The sequence below is a fragment of the Labrus bergylta genome, chromosome 3, assembly GCF_963930695.1.
Source record: "Labrus bergylta chromosome 3, fLabBer1.1, whole genome shotgun sequence".
Taxonomy (NCBI): domain Eukaryota; kingdom Metazoa; phylum Chordata; class Actinopteri; order Labriformes; family Labridae; genus Labrus; species Labrus bergylta.
The window spans coordinates 29,185,027-29,202,308 of NC_089197.1; the positions used below are offsets into that span (position 1 = coordinate 29,185,027).

A 17,282-nucleotide genomic window follows, 5' to 3' on the forward strand; every position below is an offset into this window, starting at 1 on the left:
CAGCTGACATAAATTACTGTACAAAAGTAAGCCGAATGTCTTAATCCTTCATACTGATACAAATAACACCTCATGAATATGATGTCCCTTTAACTACCATGCTGTATCATTATTACACTGAGGTTGCATGTGGAGATAAAATGATTGAGGATAGGTAAATAAGGTCAAATAGTGCCCCTTATCTGTAGTTCATAGACATGCTTTTAATTCAGTGAAGAGTAAGAACGAGACCTCTATGACCTCTCATAGTTCTTCGCACTCCGGTACCCACCCCCTGTGTCTCCCACCTCCACCCCTCCAGTCATTTCTCCACCCCTCTCCTCCTCCTTTATATCGGTGTTGTCCCATCGCTCCACCGGGGCGCTCAAAAGCGAGGGCGCAGACAGGGCAGGGTGATACAAGAGAGCTGGACGTGCAGAAGGAAGGGGACCAGGGAAAGCTCTTTGCACTGGCACGCAGCGGACGCAGTAAAACAATCGAGAAAAGCTCTGCATCAGAGCCCGGTAAAAGTAGAGGAGAGGAGCAGCAGAAACACGGAGCGCCTGTTCATCTCCACGCTTCAGCTCCGCAGGGAGGAGACACGCAGAGGAGGAAAGATTCCCCTAAACATAGTGAGAGCGTCGGATGAGGAGAAGAGGAGAGCGGAGGGCATCGGATAGGCTCAAAAAGGAGTAAGTTCTCACACACAGAGGAAACTTACATTTCTTTGGCTTGTGAAGGAACTAGCTTTAACGTTGTAGGCTCATGCATGTAATGTAAGGTAGTCTTTTCTAATACAATATGAAAAGCAAATCCTTAATAGCCTACTAATACCTTATATATCTTATGAAAGTTCCATTTGTTTTACTTAATTTAAACAGGAGGGAGAGATCATTGTGAGTGTTTATCTTTGACTCATGCGCAGCTCTGCAACCTGCACAGCTGCAATGTCTGCATGTTTGTTTTCATCATTAAATATTTATCTAGCTGAAGTATATCAACTTAAAGATAACCCACACAAATCTTTCCAAAAGGCCGCCAAACAGCTGGAGTTCCATCTGCTACATGCACTTACTCCTTTTCTTCTTACTTTAAAGATAAAATCATATTAAACTCAGTGATTTGCAGTATACAGACTGAATCACCAGGACCCTGATAAAAGATGATTTCATCTTTGTTTACAGTGCATAATGCATCTCTTTTGGTCCAAACTGATTGTGCAAATATACAATCATCTTGAGTAATTTAAAACTAGCATTTTTTGTTTAAAAATGCGCTATTAAAATGTTTTGCATTTAGACAGAATCCTTTAAAAAGAAATAAGGCACAAATCACTGCATATTATAATTCAACTCAGCTTGCGAAAACTGTATAATGTCCCCTGTAGAATATCCTAAGTTAAAAAGTAAGCATACTTCAAATTAGCTACCAGAAACACAATTATTTGGTTGAAGTCATCATATTTTTTCTCATTTTCAAAGTACTGAATTTGTATCAGTAACATTTGGAGTAATATGAATTCATTATTTCTGCTGATGGATGCTTTGTTATTTGTGGTTAAGAATTACTGTTAGTTCATAATTTGAAATCAATGATATCATTGCTGTGTATAAATACAATGTATAGGTATTTTCAAGCTAAAATATATTTGACTTTCCTTTTATCTCTCCACTTGTAATGTGTGGCTTATTTATAATAAACAAGCATTATATGAAAGGTACAAATAAACAATTTTCCCAAAACAATTAGGTAGATACACAGGGTACAGTAAGTAAACTGGAAAGCTCTGGTATTTTCCTCAGTTTGGTGAGCCTACAAAAGTATACCTGACCTTGTAAGAACCTCATTCACAAACTACAAAGACTGCAGCAGCTCAAATTGTTCTACCCCCTAAATTAAAGATACACAAGACTCACGTGCCCCTCTTTCTCTCTCCTCCTGTTTTTAGCTTAGCTTTTATTTTCAACGATTTTCTGTATCCTGTAAAAGCACACACACATAAAAAAAACCCTGGTGTTGCAGTATGACTAGAAAAGAAGCCTGAGGACTAAATGCTCGTGCCTGATTCATGCTTTCACCAGTGTTTGGATATAAAGGCCATTTAAAGTCCTGGTTGGTGATTTATTTATAAGAAGTTCTAAAATTAACAGCTAAGTGTGTTTGACTGGAGTAAGAGAGAACAGACGGGGAGGAGGGAGGAAAGGGAGGAGGGGAAAAGTGTGTAAGAAAAAAAATTCACTGCCATTTTCTCATGTCTCCTGACAGTGGCAGCTCCAGACTTATTGGACCCTAAATCCGCCACTCACAACACCAAGCCCCGCCTCTCCTTCTCCACAAAGCCAATCACAATGACTCCCCGTGAGGAGAGCGAGGTAAAAAAAAGTCCAGCTTTTGAAAGTACTTTGTATGTATTTGTTATTTTCACAAGGTGCTCATTCCACCCTGGTAAAAAAAAAATTACCCTTACACTCCTCTTTGCAAAAGGTTTTTCCAGGAGGCCTACCATATGAAAATGTGTTTATTGATCAGTTTATGTGTTGTAGGTGGTTACCACGGTGATGAAATGGAAGACAGTTACAGCCATCTTTTTTTTGGTGGTTCTGTACCTGGTGATGGGAGCAGCTGTCTTCAGGTCCCTGGAGCAGCCTCATGAGAGGTATGTAAGTAATATATACTGCCCACCTGTCCATCCGCCCACCAACAAAAAATCCATCCAACCTTTCACCCATTTTCTATTCATGTGTCCATCCTTTTACCCATCATACTCCTGTCATTGACATTCTGTCTTCTCTCTATGATGTTTAGTTTCTATCTGTTGTGGAAAACTGCTGATTTTGAACTTTATCAAAATAACTTTTCCCCAGAAATATTGAAAATGTGGTCTTCATATAGATCAACAAGTCCCAACTAGGGGTACCTGTACTACTGGTACAAAAGCTCTCCTGGTCATACACAAAAAACCGGCTGAACACAAAAACTGCATATTTGCCAAACTTACAACCAACTGGTAGTAATGAATCTAAATAGAAAAATATGGAAATGGAGTTCCTCTGGGTCCAATACGAGGGCCTCTTAAATTAAGTCTTTAATGGTCCTAAGATAAAAACCCTGCAGGGCATACTACTTTATCCAGTTTCTGCTTACTTGAGAGTTCAAAGAAAACATGGATGACTACGGATGAAGACAATTAGAAAACAGGTAAGTGCAGTATAGATAGAGCTAGATAGAACTGAAATCCTCAGTAAGTAAACAGAGTTCAAAGAGCTGTTGATAATTTCACTTATATGTGTAGGAGCCAAAATATGGAGAACCCAAATGCTCGCCTTTTACACAGTAACTGTATAAACACAATCACCACAAAGATTGAAGAACATTCAGTGCAGTCATCAAATAGAGACGGTACCCGTTATCCCACAGACCAAACTGAAGTAAGAATTTAATTTAAAGAGTGGACCTTGTATGTGAATTCTTAGGCCATGTTAAAAAAAAAACATCCGTCATATTCAATTACTGTCTTGTGTTGTCTCTCCTAGTGCCCAGCGTTTGGCCATCCTGACCCAGAAGTTGGAGTTCCTGTCCAATCATCCCTGTGTCAACCACAGTCAGCTGGAGGAGCTGGTGAAGGTGAGACTGACCTAACCAAATGGTTATTATATAAGTAATGGATGTATTATATACAGATGTAATGTAGCAGAACTGCAGTGGTTTCAGCACCATAGACAGCTCCTAAACTGGAGTAGGATGAGAAAATGTTTATATCTGGTTTTGTCATTTGTTTCTACCAGAATTTTAAAGTCATATAGGTATCTTTTAACATTTGATTTGAAACAACAAATTGAACAGGGAACTTTTTCTTCACTTACAGCAAGTTGTGTCTGCGATCCGTTCAGGAGTTAATCCTGCAGGAACACTAACCAATCACAGCAGCCTGTGGGACCTGGGCTCTGCCTTCTTTTTTGCTGGGACTGTGATCACAACCATTGGTAGGACACACACACACACACACACTCACACACTCACACACTCACACACTCACACACACACACACACACACACACACACACACACACACACACACACACACACACACACACACACACTCACACACTCACACACTCACACTCACACACACACACACACACACACACACACACACACACACACACACACACTCACACACTCACACACATGGCTTCTTTGGTCAGTTATATATTTTCACACATCACCCTTTTTTGTGAAGTGAAGGGTTCACTGATTATATATCTGTGTCCTTGATATTATCTGTCATTATCTGTCTGTAACTCAGTGCTGTTTTCATGGCCATACGTGTGTAAGTGTGTGTGCGTGCAATTGTTTCTAATGTCTCTCTTCACTACATTTTCCACTGTTCTGTTTGGTACATGTGGTATTTTCACTTTTTAATATACAGCTGCACTCCATATTGGATATAAGTAAATGTTGACATATACTCTCATTCTGTTTTTTTGTCTGTCCTCTTTGCAGGTTTTGGGAATATTTCTCCCCACACAGAAGGTGGACGGATCTTTTGCATCATCTATGCGTTGTTAGGGATTCCTCTTTTTGGCTTCCTATTGGCTGGTGTAGGAGACCAGCTTGGCACCATATTCGGCAAAGGCATCACTAGAGTGGAGAAGATGTTTGTGGTGAGTCTGGAGGAACATCTACAAACACATGATGTGTGCATTATGCACAACTCAAAAATGTCCTTTTAAAAGGCAATTTATATAAAAATGTAAGTGTTGATTATTATAAATAAAATGTGAATCTGTCAGCACAGCAGCAGCAGCAGCCATAACTTGTAAGGCTCTGCTAAAAATATAACCATATACAAACACATAAACTGACCTTTGCCCTGTATGGCTGCATCATCACAGAAGGAGAAGTAAGACGTTTATGTGTCAGATTTACACTTTTTACAAATTTAGAATTTTTCTATATTTGATGAAAGTACCAGATTGTGGCTGTCATGGGGACTAATTTGGATATCAGGATGCATTTTGAATATGTCTGCTCTGTGCTGTATTTCAAAGAAGGGTGCACACAGTTTTTGGGTCTGCAAGGGGAAAGTCTGAAGAGGTTAGTCTGAATAATTTACAGCAAAGCACTCTCTACAATATCTCTACCAACAGCAGCCCTTTTAGATCATATTAACAAAAGCAGACTTCTGATTTAACTGGATGAACAGATTGATGTGTTGAATATAGTATTAATTCATTCATCTTTGACAAATAGTTACTTTGGTATGAGTTTCCTAAGTGGGAAATAAACCTTGATGGTATAATATTCAGGAACAAGGTGAGCTTGTTTTTCCCCACTGTGTCATCGAGCTATTGAATTCATGGCCCTCAATCAGTAATCAATCAAATCATCTGCAGACTGAAATGATTCAGAAACCATGACAAAAATAAATGGAAATCAGGAAGTTACATTGTAAATGCCGCTTTAGGCTTACAGTTTGTATGTGTGCAAACTTCAGGAGCTGTGTGAACAAAGACTTTAAATGAAAGTTTTTTGGATAAATATTTCTTCAGCTGCATTTCATAACTGAGAGAATAACTGTGCCTAAGAGCTTGACACAACCCCTACACTGAGCTGGGTTAGAAATAAGATTAAAGGGCTCACACAGTTTATGTTCAGGTTTGTGTTGGTGTTTTGAATAATTATTTTTCTGTTCTTGAATGAAATTCTAAATCCAGAATGAATGACTTAGAATGGTTGGCTCCTTCTGCCTCTCAGGGCACCTGAGGGACTCTGTATTTAATGTTAGGCTGAGGGCAGAGGGCAAATGTTCATTGTATACGAATGTGTTTGTGTATGTATTTTTGTTATGTGGCCAGGTTGTTTTTTTATTCTCCTTGATGTGTATTGTGAATGGGTTTTCCTACTTCAGCACCCAGGGGGCCAATTTGGAGGAGAATAATTAAATTACTGTTTTCAGCTTCTGGCTGTTTTACCATTTAACTAAAATGTGTGTGGCCCTGACAGAAATATGGTTTTTAACTTAATGTTTGTACACCTTCATTTGAACTCTATGTCTAAATTTTTAGCAAATACTTAGGTGTATGACCTTTCAAATGAAGGCATCCCAATAAGATCAAACTATGCTTCGTTAATATTGCTAATTAGCTAATTCTAGCAAGCTTACACACCAAACTAGGATAGTTATGTTTTACATTACACTCTATGTACAACATTCCTCTATTCACTTTGGTTTGTTAGCATTTTCAATTAACAATTGATCTTAGCTGTGCCTGTTCTTGATCAAGGTCCAGCTAGGGTTAAATGTGTTGTACTTTTAAGAGAGAGTGGCGATAACATGCACTAAAGGGCTTAGAGCTTGAGTCAAATCCATGGTGAGGAATTTGTACATGTTGTGCACACTTTAACATGGTAATGTTTCTGAAAGAAAGCATTGCTAAGCTTCAGAAAACTCTTGAAAAAAATGACGGAATAATTTCTACTTAATCTTATTAAGGATCAAAATGAGTAATGTTGGACCATTTTCCCCACATCTTAAAAAAGCCTTTTCTTAAATACCAGCTTCAACAAAACATCTTGAAACGTTCTATGATGTGAACATCAATTTAGGAGTTTTTCACAATTGGAAAATGTATTTAAGATTAAAATATCGGAAATTAATCTGAATTCTAAATTCTCCTTTTCATGCACAGTGCAATAAAAGGTTTGAATGGAGAAGCAAGAAAAGTTGAGGTTTCATGGTACAGTTTCCTCACCTCATATACCCCTCACACAAGATAAGAAATGTTGAGGGCCAGAGCTTTCAGTTTGTTTCATCACAAACAACAATGGTGAAATTCACCATTTTGCCCATTTCATTTTGACTTCCTTCCCCTCTGCAGCACTGGGACATCAGTCAGACAAAGATCCGTGTGATCTCCACCCTGCTGTTTGTGTTGTTTGGCTGCCTGCTGTTCGTAACGCTCCCGGCAGCCATCTTTAAACACATCGAGGGCTGGTCTGCGCTGGAGTCCCTTTACTTTGTGGTCATCACCCTGACAACTATAGGATTTGGTGACTTTGTGGCAGGTAAAGACATACCTAGTGATTGAATAAGCATGCAGACAAACCTCTGTGTCTGTATCACATTTCATTCAATCAACAACTGCTGCCATTGTCTCTCTGCTGCTCTGTTTCTACGTCTAGGTGGTTCAGAGATAGAGTACTTGGATTACTACAAACCAGTTGTATGGTTCTGGATTCTGGTGGGACTAGCTTACTTTGCTGCCATCCTCAGCATGATTGGAGACTGGTTCAGAGTCATCTCCAAGAGGACGAAAGAAGAGGTACAAGACTCCTTTATTTATTTATTGTACCTTTTTTTACTTTTGTGATTATTTTATATATCATATCTGACTTGTGTGTTTCCATCCTCTTCATTTCTCTTCTCCTCTGCCTCTCTTTAAACACTGTGACAAATACATTATTGGCACTGCTTGATTACATTGCCATGTGCCCTCCTCAACTTTTGCCCTCTGCTTAACATGATTTCAATGATAAGATAGTTTTGTAATCCAATCTTGTGTCTGCGATGCAAACACATTCACAGTCGTAGTCTATTACTGTGAGCATCTGCAGAGAGGGATGAAGGACAATGTGTAATGATGTCCTTATCAGGAAACGTATCTGGAAACATCTGTGCTCTAAATATAACACAGGTTATTCTAATAAATGCTTCCAAAGTTCCAGTATTTGGATTCCGCTGAGTTTCAGTGACAGGTGACTGACACACTTAAATCCCAATAGAAAAGTTTAAAACAGAAAACTTTACCTTTGACCATAACATGATATCATGTGTGGTGGACCTGTTAGTTTGACATAATTAGTTGAATAATTCTGGTTTTCAACTGCAGCCTAAAAAGTGTTGATGCATGAGACATTGTAGGTGTTTGTGGGTTGTGTTCACTAATGCTCCCCATGGGTTCTCATGCTGAAGTCCTGCTGTGACACACCATCAGCCTCTGTTACAAGTGTGTGTTATTACCACGAGACATGTTAATATAGATGAAAAAATAAGTCATGATGAAAAAGTCTATTTAAACAGCACATTTCCTAAAGTGGAATAGTTCAGTGTAAAAACAATAAAATATCTAAAAGATGAAACAAAGGACTGACATTAAGCTACATCAATGATGTGTCAACACACATTTACAAATTGTAGTTTAGAAGTTGTCACATGTAGCATCTTGTTCAGTTAGTAGATCTCCAGCTCCTGCAGCCATCTGTCAATGTGTCCTTGGGCAAGACATTTAACCCCACGTTGCCACCGCTGTATGAATGTGTATGAATGGGATTAGTTACTTCTGATCGCCACTTTATATAATTTAAATCGCACCTTTAATGTTTGCACTGACTGTTATTTAATGTCTGTTTTTCATAATTTTATTCTTTTTAAACATTGCTCAAAAATGTTGATTCATCTAGGGGTATTCTTAAATATTTCTTTCGGGTTAATATATATGTATGGGAGGGGGCTGTCGTTTTTTTGTGGTTAATTTGTTTCATGTCATGTACGTCTTTGTAACCTGCTACTGGATGCTTTGAATTTCCCTCGGGATCAATTAAGTATCTATCTATCTATCTATCTATCTTATATAGCAGCCTACCATCAGTGTGTGAATAGGTAGGTGTGACATGCGGTGTAAAAGGGATTTGAGTAGTCAGAAGACTGAAAAAGCACAATACAAGCTCAAGTCCATTGACCATTTATCAGTTTAGTGTTGGGCGGGCAGACATAAAGTTTTTGTGAAAAGTAGAAAAAAAGGCTGTGCTGCATATTTTCTTATTTGTGTGAGAGGTAGATCTAAGATGGCGAAGGATTGATAATATTAAACCATAAGAGCCTTAAAGCTGAGTAAGCTTTAAATCAATCCTAAAAGAACTTTGAAATCTGCACTGGCGAGCTAAAGCTGGGATGATCCACTCTCTGTTTCTTGTTCCAGTTTATAGTCTTGCAGCAGAGCTCAAGATTACATTTGTATCAATGTTTTGGGAGACCAGTGAAAATAGCATTGCAGCAGTCAAGCGTATTTGAAATAAATCCTGAACGAGTGTTCTGGCATCTTGTTGGGAGAGAAACAGCCAAACTTTTGCAATATTTCTTGTGTATATAGAAAGCCGAGTTGTTCTCGTTCTTTGTGTGAGAAGTCTAAGTCTAGAACAATACCAAGACCTGTGACTCGACCTGTGAAGTTGATGCACACTTCAAAGACAACTGCTTCTCTTGGTTGTTTGTGGACTATCTAATTAATGCTGCCTTCACAAAGATATATAGAGTTGTTTTTGTGAGAAGTGATATAAAATGGGTCGATGGATTGGTGAGAGTTTACGACGCAAGGGAAGCGTTTAAGCACCCTTGCTTCCTTTATTTCTTTTGTGTGTCAGTCTACCTCATCCATTTTGCCAATGCATGTCTGTCAGTGTTTTATCAATACTTAGACTAGAGAATTAGATCAAACAGAAGCAGGACTGGAAGAGTGACAGTCAGGATGCTGTGTTAATGCAGATCATGAAGTTTTTTTTTAACTGTCAAGACTTTACTCTGTTGTTACTTGTGTTGTTAAATGTTTCTGTCAGAGACACTAACACGCTCATCAAGCAAGACCTTGAAGTTTTTGATTTGGCATCTAATACACAGAGCTGTCTCCAGACTAACAAAAGGTTGAACAGTGTGTCGCCATTTGTTGGCCTCCTATCACGGTGTGTGTATTAAGATGTATGATGTTGTTTTCTGAAATGTTTAGTTAATGTCAATGAGTTGCACAGAGTTGAATGAAAGGCTCTGCTTTCTTAAGTGGATTTGTTTCCATTAATTGAATCAGAATTAGTCACAGTGTGACTCTGATAACTCCGGTGGAATAATGGTATATACACACACCATGCTGTTCCACCACAATTGTACATATTATACTGCTATTTTGTCTTTTAATGGTGAACTCCCCAGTGTGTGTGTGTGTGTCAAATTTTCCATGGCTGAATGATCTGACACTGTGCAGTTCTGCGTAGTTGCAGATACATTGTGTTAATCTAATTGAGTTGACATCCTGGTCTGTGACACCGTCACTCTTTGAAAGACTTCAGCTCAGTGCTTCTGACACACACCGTCTCTACATGAAATTGTTCAAGGCCTAGATCTTTCCAGGAACAAGCCGTGTATGTGTGTGTGTGTACATGTCATACATTACAACCACAGAGTTCATCAGATTGTGAGAAAAGCATACACATTATCACACAAGACAAAACAATTAAAAGGAGGCGAACTTGGGTATGACTAATTGGATAATGTTGTGTGGTGATCAAATGGAAGGCTTGTCTGCTGAGTGTCTTAGCATTCACAAACAGGTGACGTTTAAGTGAAAGCTGTCAACACATGGAGCTTATGAACAGTGACATTGTGAAACAGAGTAATTTAAACTAAGCTTCAGTATGTTCTAGTTGGTTTTCAAACTGTGCTGAACTTATGTTACCCATCCAAAGCTTTAAAACTGTTTCCAGAATGAAACCACCAGCCATCTTTATGACTCTCTGCGCTATCCACTCATTCCTCTCTCTCCTTCTCTCTGCAGGTCGGAGAGATCCGAGCACATGCTGCCGAGTGGACGGCTAACGTCTCAGCAGAGTTCAAAGAAACCCGGCGTCGTGTAAGCGTTGAGATTTATGACAAATTCCAGCGTGCTGCTTCAATTAAACGCAAACTGTCCTCAGAGCTTGGATTCAGCCCCACTCCTGAGTTCACTCTGCCAAAGAGAACTGCGTCGGTCAATTTCAACGATGAACGGGACAAAAACGAGAAGGAGGCCGGGCAGCAGGGCTTTACAACACCTCTAGCTAGAAATGGAGGTGCTTTCATGAATGGTTTGGACCCAGAGAGGGGAGAATTCATTGAACATGTGAAGTAGAAAGTGGACAATCAACAAGCTTTCAAGGTCTCTCCAAGTCTCCTATCTAGTTGATGACATCACAGCTGAGAGAACTAACCAAACCAAATGAAGTATTTTTGAATCCCAAACTAAATTTTAAAAAATCCAGGAGCTACGTCTTCACAACTCCACATGAATGGAAAAACTTTACAGTGGATTTAAAAATATATATATTTTTCCATCCCACTTTCATCACATCATCAAAACAAAGAAAAGGAAGAAGAACACACCAGAGAGATTAATCTTGTTAAAAACTTGAGAATGCGGGGGTGTCCATCAACCAAATCTCTTATGAATGGAAAAAAAGCAAAGCTGGTAATTTTGTCTCAACAGGTTACTCATGTAGAAAATATTTAATTTCTTACGTACTGTAAGCATAAATGCACACTTTGGTGACCCTGTATCTTAAGGTCAGATATATGTCATGGCCTCTATGTCTGCAGCATTTCATTACTTTAAACTATAAAGAATTTAGTTTATAATTTTACTGCACAGCTTTACAACTTCTGGATTATTAAACATTTTCTTTCTTTATTGGACAGTTGATAGTATGGAGCTAGACAGGAGGTCCCAGGAGGTCCATGTGACATGAACAGTGCAGTTACTGTAGGCTAGATGGCAGAATAGATACAGTATACAGTATACAACTACATATGTGGTTAAGTCAAGTGTCTTTATCTGCCATATTTTTTAAAAAGGTTGCTATTGACAATCTTAGTCAGGTGTTTACTCAATAACAAAGAATGCTAGTAAAACATGTCGGACAGTGATGAGATCAGAACTGTAAAGACACAGAAAATGACGTCTGAACTACAAAGATGGCTGACTGTGATGGGGAGAAGTTGATTTTGTGCCAAAAACCTGAGGAATGTAAAGATGTTAAGATTGTGAGAGAGTATGAAAACTGAACTACAGATGAGAAGGAGCAGTTTGTTGTATTGAACTACAAAATGTCAGGACTATGATGTTGATCAAGCTGCAATAGCTGTTCATCTCCTTTGATGATTTAAAGGTGCTCATTTCGTAGAAGAGTTAAGTGTAAAATTGGTTGCAGGGTAGGAACCTGTTTTTATTATCCGTTGTTGTTAAACAGTCCGTTTTTTAAGAATTCTAATCATTGCCTTGAGTAATACTGAAAAGCAGCACTGTTACACAGATATGCTTGTGTTTATTTTGGGCCTTTTTTTTACACTTTTTGTTACGTTAAACTATAGTAGACGGGGTCAAAAGTGGTCTTAGAGTGTCTCTGATTTAGTTTTGAATGACACCATCAGAGCACTGACTCTCTGTATGAGGACATTCGTCAGACCATTGCTGTGCCTTAAACTCTTTACTTTGCCAAACCCAGGGCAGGCGTAATACTCTGTGGGGTGGACAACTGATTCAAAAACTGACATGTGTGCTTTACTCTGTGACCATTTTGTTCGCTTCACCTGATGAAATAAGGTGTTTTTATTTTTCTCTAAATGCAGTCCTAAACAGTTGTTCACACACATGATGTCCTGCTGGCCTGGATCCAAAGTTTGTGTTTACTCTGTAATGATATAATGATGTAAATGATGTGGGTAAAGTGAGTAGACTGTTAAAGGCTTGACTGTTTTATTAAATGTTCTGGGTAACTGTAGCAGAACGACACAGGAATGAACCACAGAAATATTCATTTAAATGAAGATTGAACTCATATTTTCTTATACTCCGTGCCACACTATCATGTTGGCCTATGGTCCAATTTGTCATTCCAAGTTTACTCTGACTGACCCAAAGCTGCTTTCACTCTACATAGCTGAGTCATGCTACCGAACATGTAAAAATATTTCTTGTTATCAACTCTTAAATGACTGTTTAAGAAGAAAACTCAAAAATCTCTTAACTTGTGTTGTTTACAATATTGATTTGAGTTTGTATTCCGACAGGAGTATTGACATACAGTATTTGCACATTGACAGGACAAGAACGTTTCATTGTGACAGAACTCAATACATTCAGTTTAAATGCCCAGCTTTCATGCACACACACTCAATGGGTGTTGTTTTTAAGTGTGTGCGCCTGCCATTGAAAATGCACTTTGATTTAACAGCCTTTGAACATAACAACATGCAATAGCTTCCACAGCTAACCAGTCCATCCAATCAGAAGGCTTCTAATTTTGCTGTTATGTGGCATTAATAACAACTACACAATTAAACACACAAACTTTTCTCTGTAAGAATCCATGCATGGGAATTTAAGACTCAGATTATTACCCACATGCCCAAAGAGAATAAAAAAGATTTGATATGATCTGACAGCTGATGAAGGTTGACAAGAGGTTTACTCTGAGGGTTTGGTACGAACCTGATGAATGTAAAGACAAAGAACTACGTCTGTTCTGTTTGAAGATAAATATGGTACCAACAAACAAGCAGTACACTGAAAAGCCGATCAAAAGTCTGAAAACGGACATTAGGAATAAGGATGACAGTTATCGAATCACTTTCATTCTTCATCATATTGAAATGTAAAAAAAAATGTTTTTGATTTATTTCATTGCTCCAACAAGTCCTCAAGGATCCTAGGTGACATGCTGAGTAGACTGATAGAACGATGTGGTACAGATGATTTGATGTTTACTTTAACAGACTGTATGTTTCAGTACTAGCACTGAATGGAAACAGTAGTGGTGTTACACTGTCTAGTGGCTGGTTAGTCTGCCCTTGCCTTCTCTATTTGCCATTCAGTTTGTTTGCTATCATGTTATGACATTGTTACCGCATCAAAATGAACAAACTAACCTTTCACTGTCTTCTAATCTGTTCGGTACGTTACTACTTTTTATGAAGAGGATGATGAGAGTGTATTTTTCTAAACTGTATGTTTGTACTTGTAGACTGTTTCTACACTGATGTGAGAGTGGGAGAACACATTGTAATAACTATGTCTGTAGGGCGTATCTAAACCAAACTTAACAAAGATTTTTGTACACTATATGACTTGAAAATAAACCAGATTTTAATTCTTACTTGGTTTGCTGTGTAAGTGAGAGTGCCCAAGCTTTGCCATTGGATCTGTATATCCAGAAGAATAATGTGTCTTATAAGTAACCTCTACCGCCCTCAGAGATAACCAAACAACAGAAGAAGATAGAGCGATATTTCATCTAAATTGAAAAGAACATACACATCTGCTGTATATATCAAACTTTCGTTTCCACTAAAATACTTCTGCATGAACAATGTAAATCAGCGGAGTGATTACCTTTTGATGAAGTGTTTGCTATTTTGATTGAAATCATTGCAAATACTTGTTAAACACCAGGCTGAAAAGCAGTGATTGTTACCTTTTCTGGTAAAGGTTTAAAACCCGTGGGAACTCTGACCCAAATGGAGCGGTACTGATACAGCAAGTGTGGTCAGAAGTTTGGTGTTTGCTGTTACTCCTGCATGTACACTCATCAGTGGTGGTCAAAGTACACCGACACATTCTGGAGTTTACCTCCACTTATTGAAGCTAATTAAGAAGTTTAACCGATGGAGGTTACGAGAAAAAAAGAAAGATTTGTGTCTTGGTTATCTAAACATTATGGCCAGAATTTCTTAATCGCCCTGTTGCCTCTCTCTCAAGGCATAAATCCTTGTCAGATTATAGCTGATGGGTTCCAATATTGCTCTCAGTTAAATCTGATAAGAACACAGCATTCCTAAAGGGCATATAATCTTATGAGTGTTAGATTGCAAAAATCAAGTGTAAATTAAGAATTTAATTTTAATCTTAACTCTACATGCTCCCTTATAGTCATTGATAAAGGTTGTTAGAATTAAGCTACTTTTAATGGTGTATGTGTATGTATGTGTGTGTGTGTGTGTGTGTGTGTGTGTGTGTGTGTGTGTGTGTGTGTGTGTGTGTGTGTGTGTGTGTGTGTGTGTGTGTTCAAATGACCAACTCCATTGAATCCCTAAGAAAAAAAAACTCTTCTTTGTTAAATAATTGTAGGCACATTAACCAGAATGTTCTCCTCCCACACAGTTCACAGCTGGTGAATCATTTTAAGAGTTTTCACTTCCTGACTGACAGAATAGTCTGATGAGCGTGACTGGCCGGCAGCAGCAGGTCTTATGATGCGTGAGGTGAAGTTATCAAAGCAGGAAGTACAGACTAGAATCAACAGCGCTGTCAGACAGTTACAGTACACTGGCTCATGAGCTCATATCACCAGCCAAGGCTGAGAGGACCAGGAGTGATGCATGAAGCACAGATCTGGATATGGATTAAACAAAATCAGTTTTACCAAAGAAGAATGGTGGCTTGTAAAGCACTATCATCATTGAAAGCCATATCCAGTCAAAAACATGTTGTTGCTATTGAAACTTCACTTGTTTGCGCTTCACTGTTCAGAATAATGTCAGGTCAGAGTTCAACATAGGGTGGTTCAACATTCATCAGATTAAAGCTCTCCTTTCATTTTATGTTCAAGACATTAATATAAGAGCACGGTTTTAGCATTTTATTGGGCATTGGTTGTAAAGTTCTATTTCTCATATAGTGTGGTGAGTTTATGAAGGTTATGTGACAAAGGACATAACCTGATTGTTCCCAGCATCACACAGCCTCAGGTGAAAATGCCAATCCTTAACCCAAAAGGGCCTTTATCACTCTTTTTTACTCTAAAGTTTTATGTGAGCAAGTTTGAGAGGTGCTTATAACAAGTTTTTCTTTTACTTGAACAGGGCCAAGTTAGCGGTTTCCCTCTGTTTGCACTCTGCATGTCAAGCTAAGCTAAGCTAAGCTAACTAGCTGCTGGTTGTAGCTTCACGGTGAGTAAACACATGATAGAGGTGTTGATCTCATCTAACTCTCATCACAGAAATACAATAATGATTTATCCTATTCTGAAAGATATGTTGCAAAATGTCATCTGAGTTTGAGTCCCAGCTGCCACGATTTTAAAATGCAGCAATAAAACCAATATCATGAAACCATTAGTGGGTACTTGGGTGAATTGTCCCCTGAGGCCCCTGATGACAACAAACAACAGCTAGAGGAAGCAGTCTCACTCAGTTAGAAGTGTATATTTAAATTGTTCTATATATTTTTAAATAGTTGTAGTATAAGTTACTTTAACCTCTAGCATATGCATTATATTAATGATGCTGTGAGTTGATGGAGTCTTTTTGAGGTTAGGTTATTGAACAGGCTGATATTTCCTCTTTTTCACTAAATGCTACTTACTTCAGATTTCACAGAGGACATGAGCAGCCTCATGAGCAGAGGGCTCTGGTTTTGTGTTTTCACTGTGCTTCCGTCCTTGTTCCACATGCGTCTTTGAAAGTAGTTCCCCTGAGGGAGGTTAATGTTTCAAAACATTGTAACTACAGAAGTGAAGCGTCCAGCGGCTTTTATGTTCAGTTTTTTCCTAATGGTTCGTATTTTTAGCTCCATGCATGTGAAGGCAATTCAGAAAGGTACTGTAGAAAAAAAGCCCAGGGACACGGACGGGTTACTATTAATAGTTCATTCTCTTTGTAATTGATCATAATATCTCCATCCAAGAGGACAGTGGTGAGGGCAGAGACAATCCTGTGACAGAATGACACATATCTAGGTTTGCTAAATTGTTTCAGCAACAAATGTTCGGCATCACAGAGGATTCAAACACTTTGACATGTTGGTAAGACACCCCTGACAGCAGTCAGACACAAAATGAACAGTGCAATCTTCATTCCCAACAGGATATGAGCTTCATTAAATCTGCTGCAGGTACCAGATCTTGGTGTGGCTTGTAAGCATTCCAACCAATCACAAGCACACACACACGCACGCTCATGCACACACAGATTCTGTTTGGCTTGAATGAGATAAATACTTTGATGACATGTAATCATTATTTAGTTAATTATACAAAAAAAGTACTTCTTAGCCCAATGTGTGTATTTCATAACCCCCGGGGGTTCCTAAGGTGTCCACAGGCCAGGTAGATCATATCTTCTCTCCAGTGGGCTCTGGGTCTCCTCCAAGTAGGAAGTTCCTGGAAACCTCCAAATATGGTGTCCACCAAAAGGTTGCAGCAACAATAAACACCGATGGCCCTCTGGCCACAACTCCTATCAACTGCTTCGAAATAAGAGGCTTTGAACACGGATTCAATGCACGAGTAATCCTTCCGGAGTGGGAGTGAAGACCTAACAGATAATGGCCTCCACTAGATGTTCCAGGTCACTCTGACTACACGAGTGTCCAAGACGTACAGCTGAATCTAATGATAAGACAACAAAGTCAATCATTGATCTTCAGCACAGGATGTTCTGCCTGTCCCTGGGGCTGTCTGCAGACTGCAGTTGTGTGGCTCTTTCAAGTTATGCGCAGACAGGC

At 38.8% G+C, this 17,282-nt stretch overlaps 1 protein-coding gene across 1 annotated transcript; it reads left to right on the top strand.

The window, feature by feature from the left end:
• Nucleotides 1-381: 381 nt before the first annotated feature.
• Nucleotides 382-13,917, top strand: kcnk2a (potassium channel, subfamily K, member 2a). Its single transcript, XM_065953107.1, has 9 exons — nucleotides 382-671; nucleotides 2,245-2,351; nucleotides 2,523-2,635; nucleotides 3,513-3,603; nucleotides 3,845-3,962; nucleotides 4,483-4,643; nucleotides 6,861-7,047; nucleotides 7,165-7,304; nucleotides 10,584-13,917. Coding segments are annotated over exons 1-9 (1,251 nt in total). The 5' UTR covers nucleotides 382-670; the 3' UTR covers nucleotides 10,917-13,917.
• The last annotated feature ends 3,365 nt before the right edge of the window (nucleotides 13,918-17,282 follow it).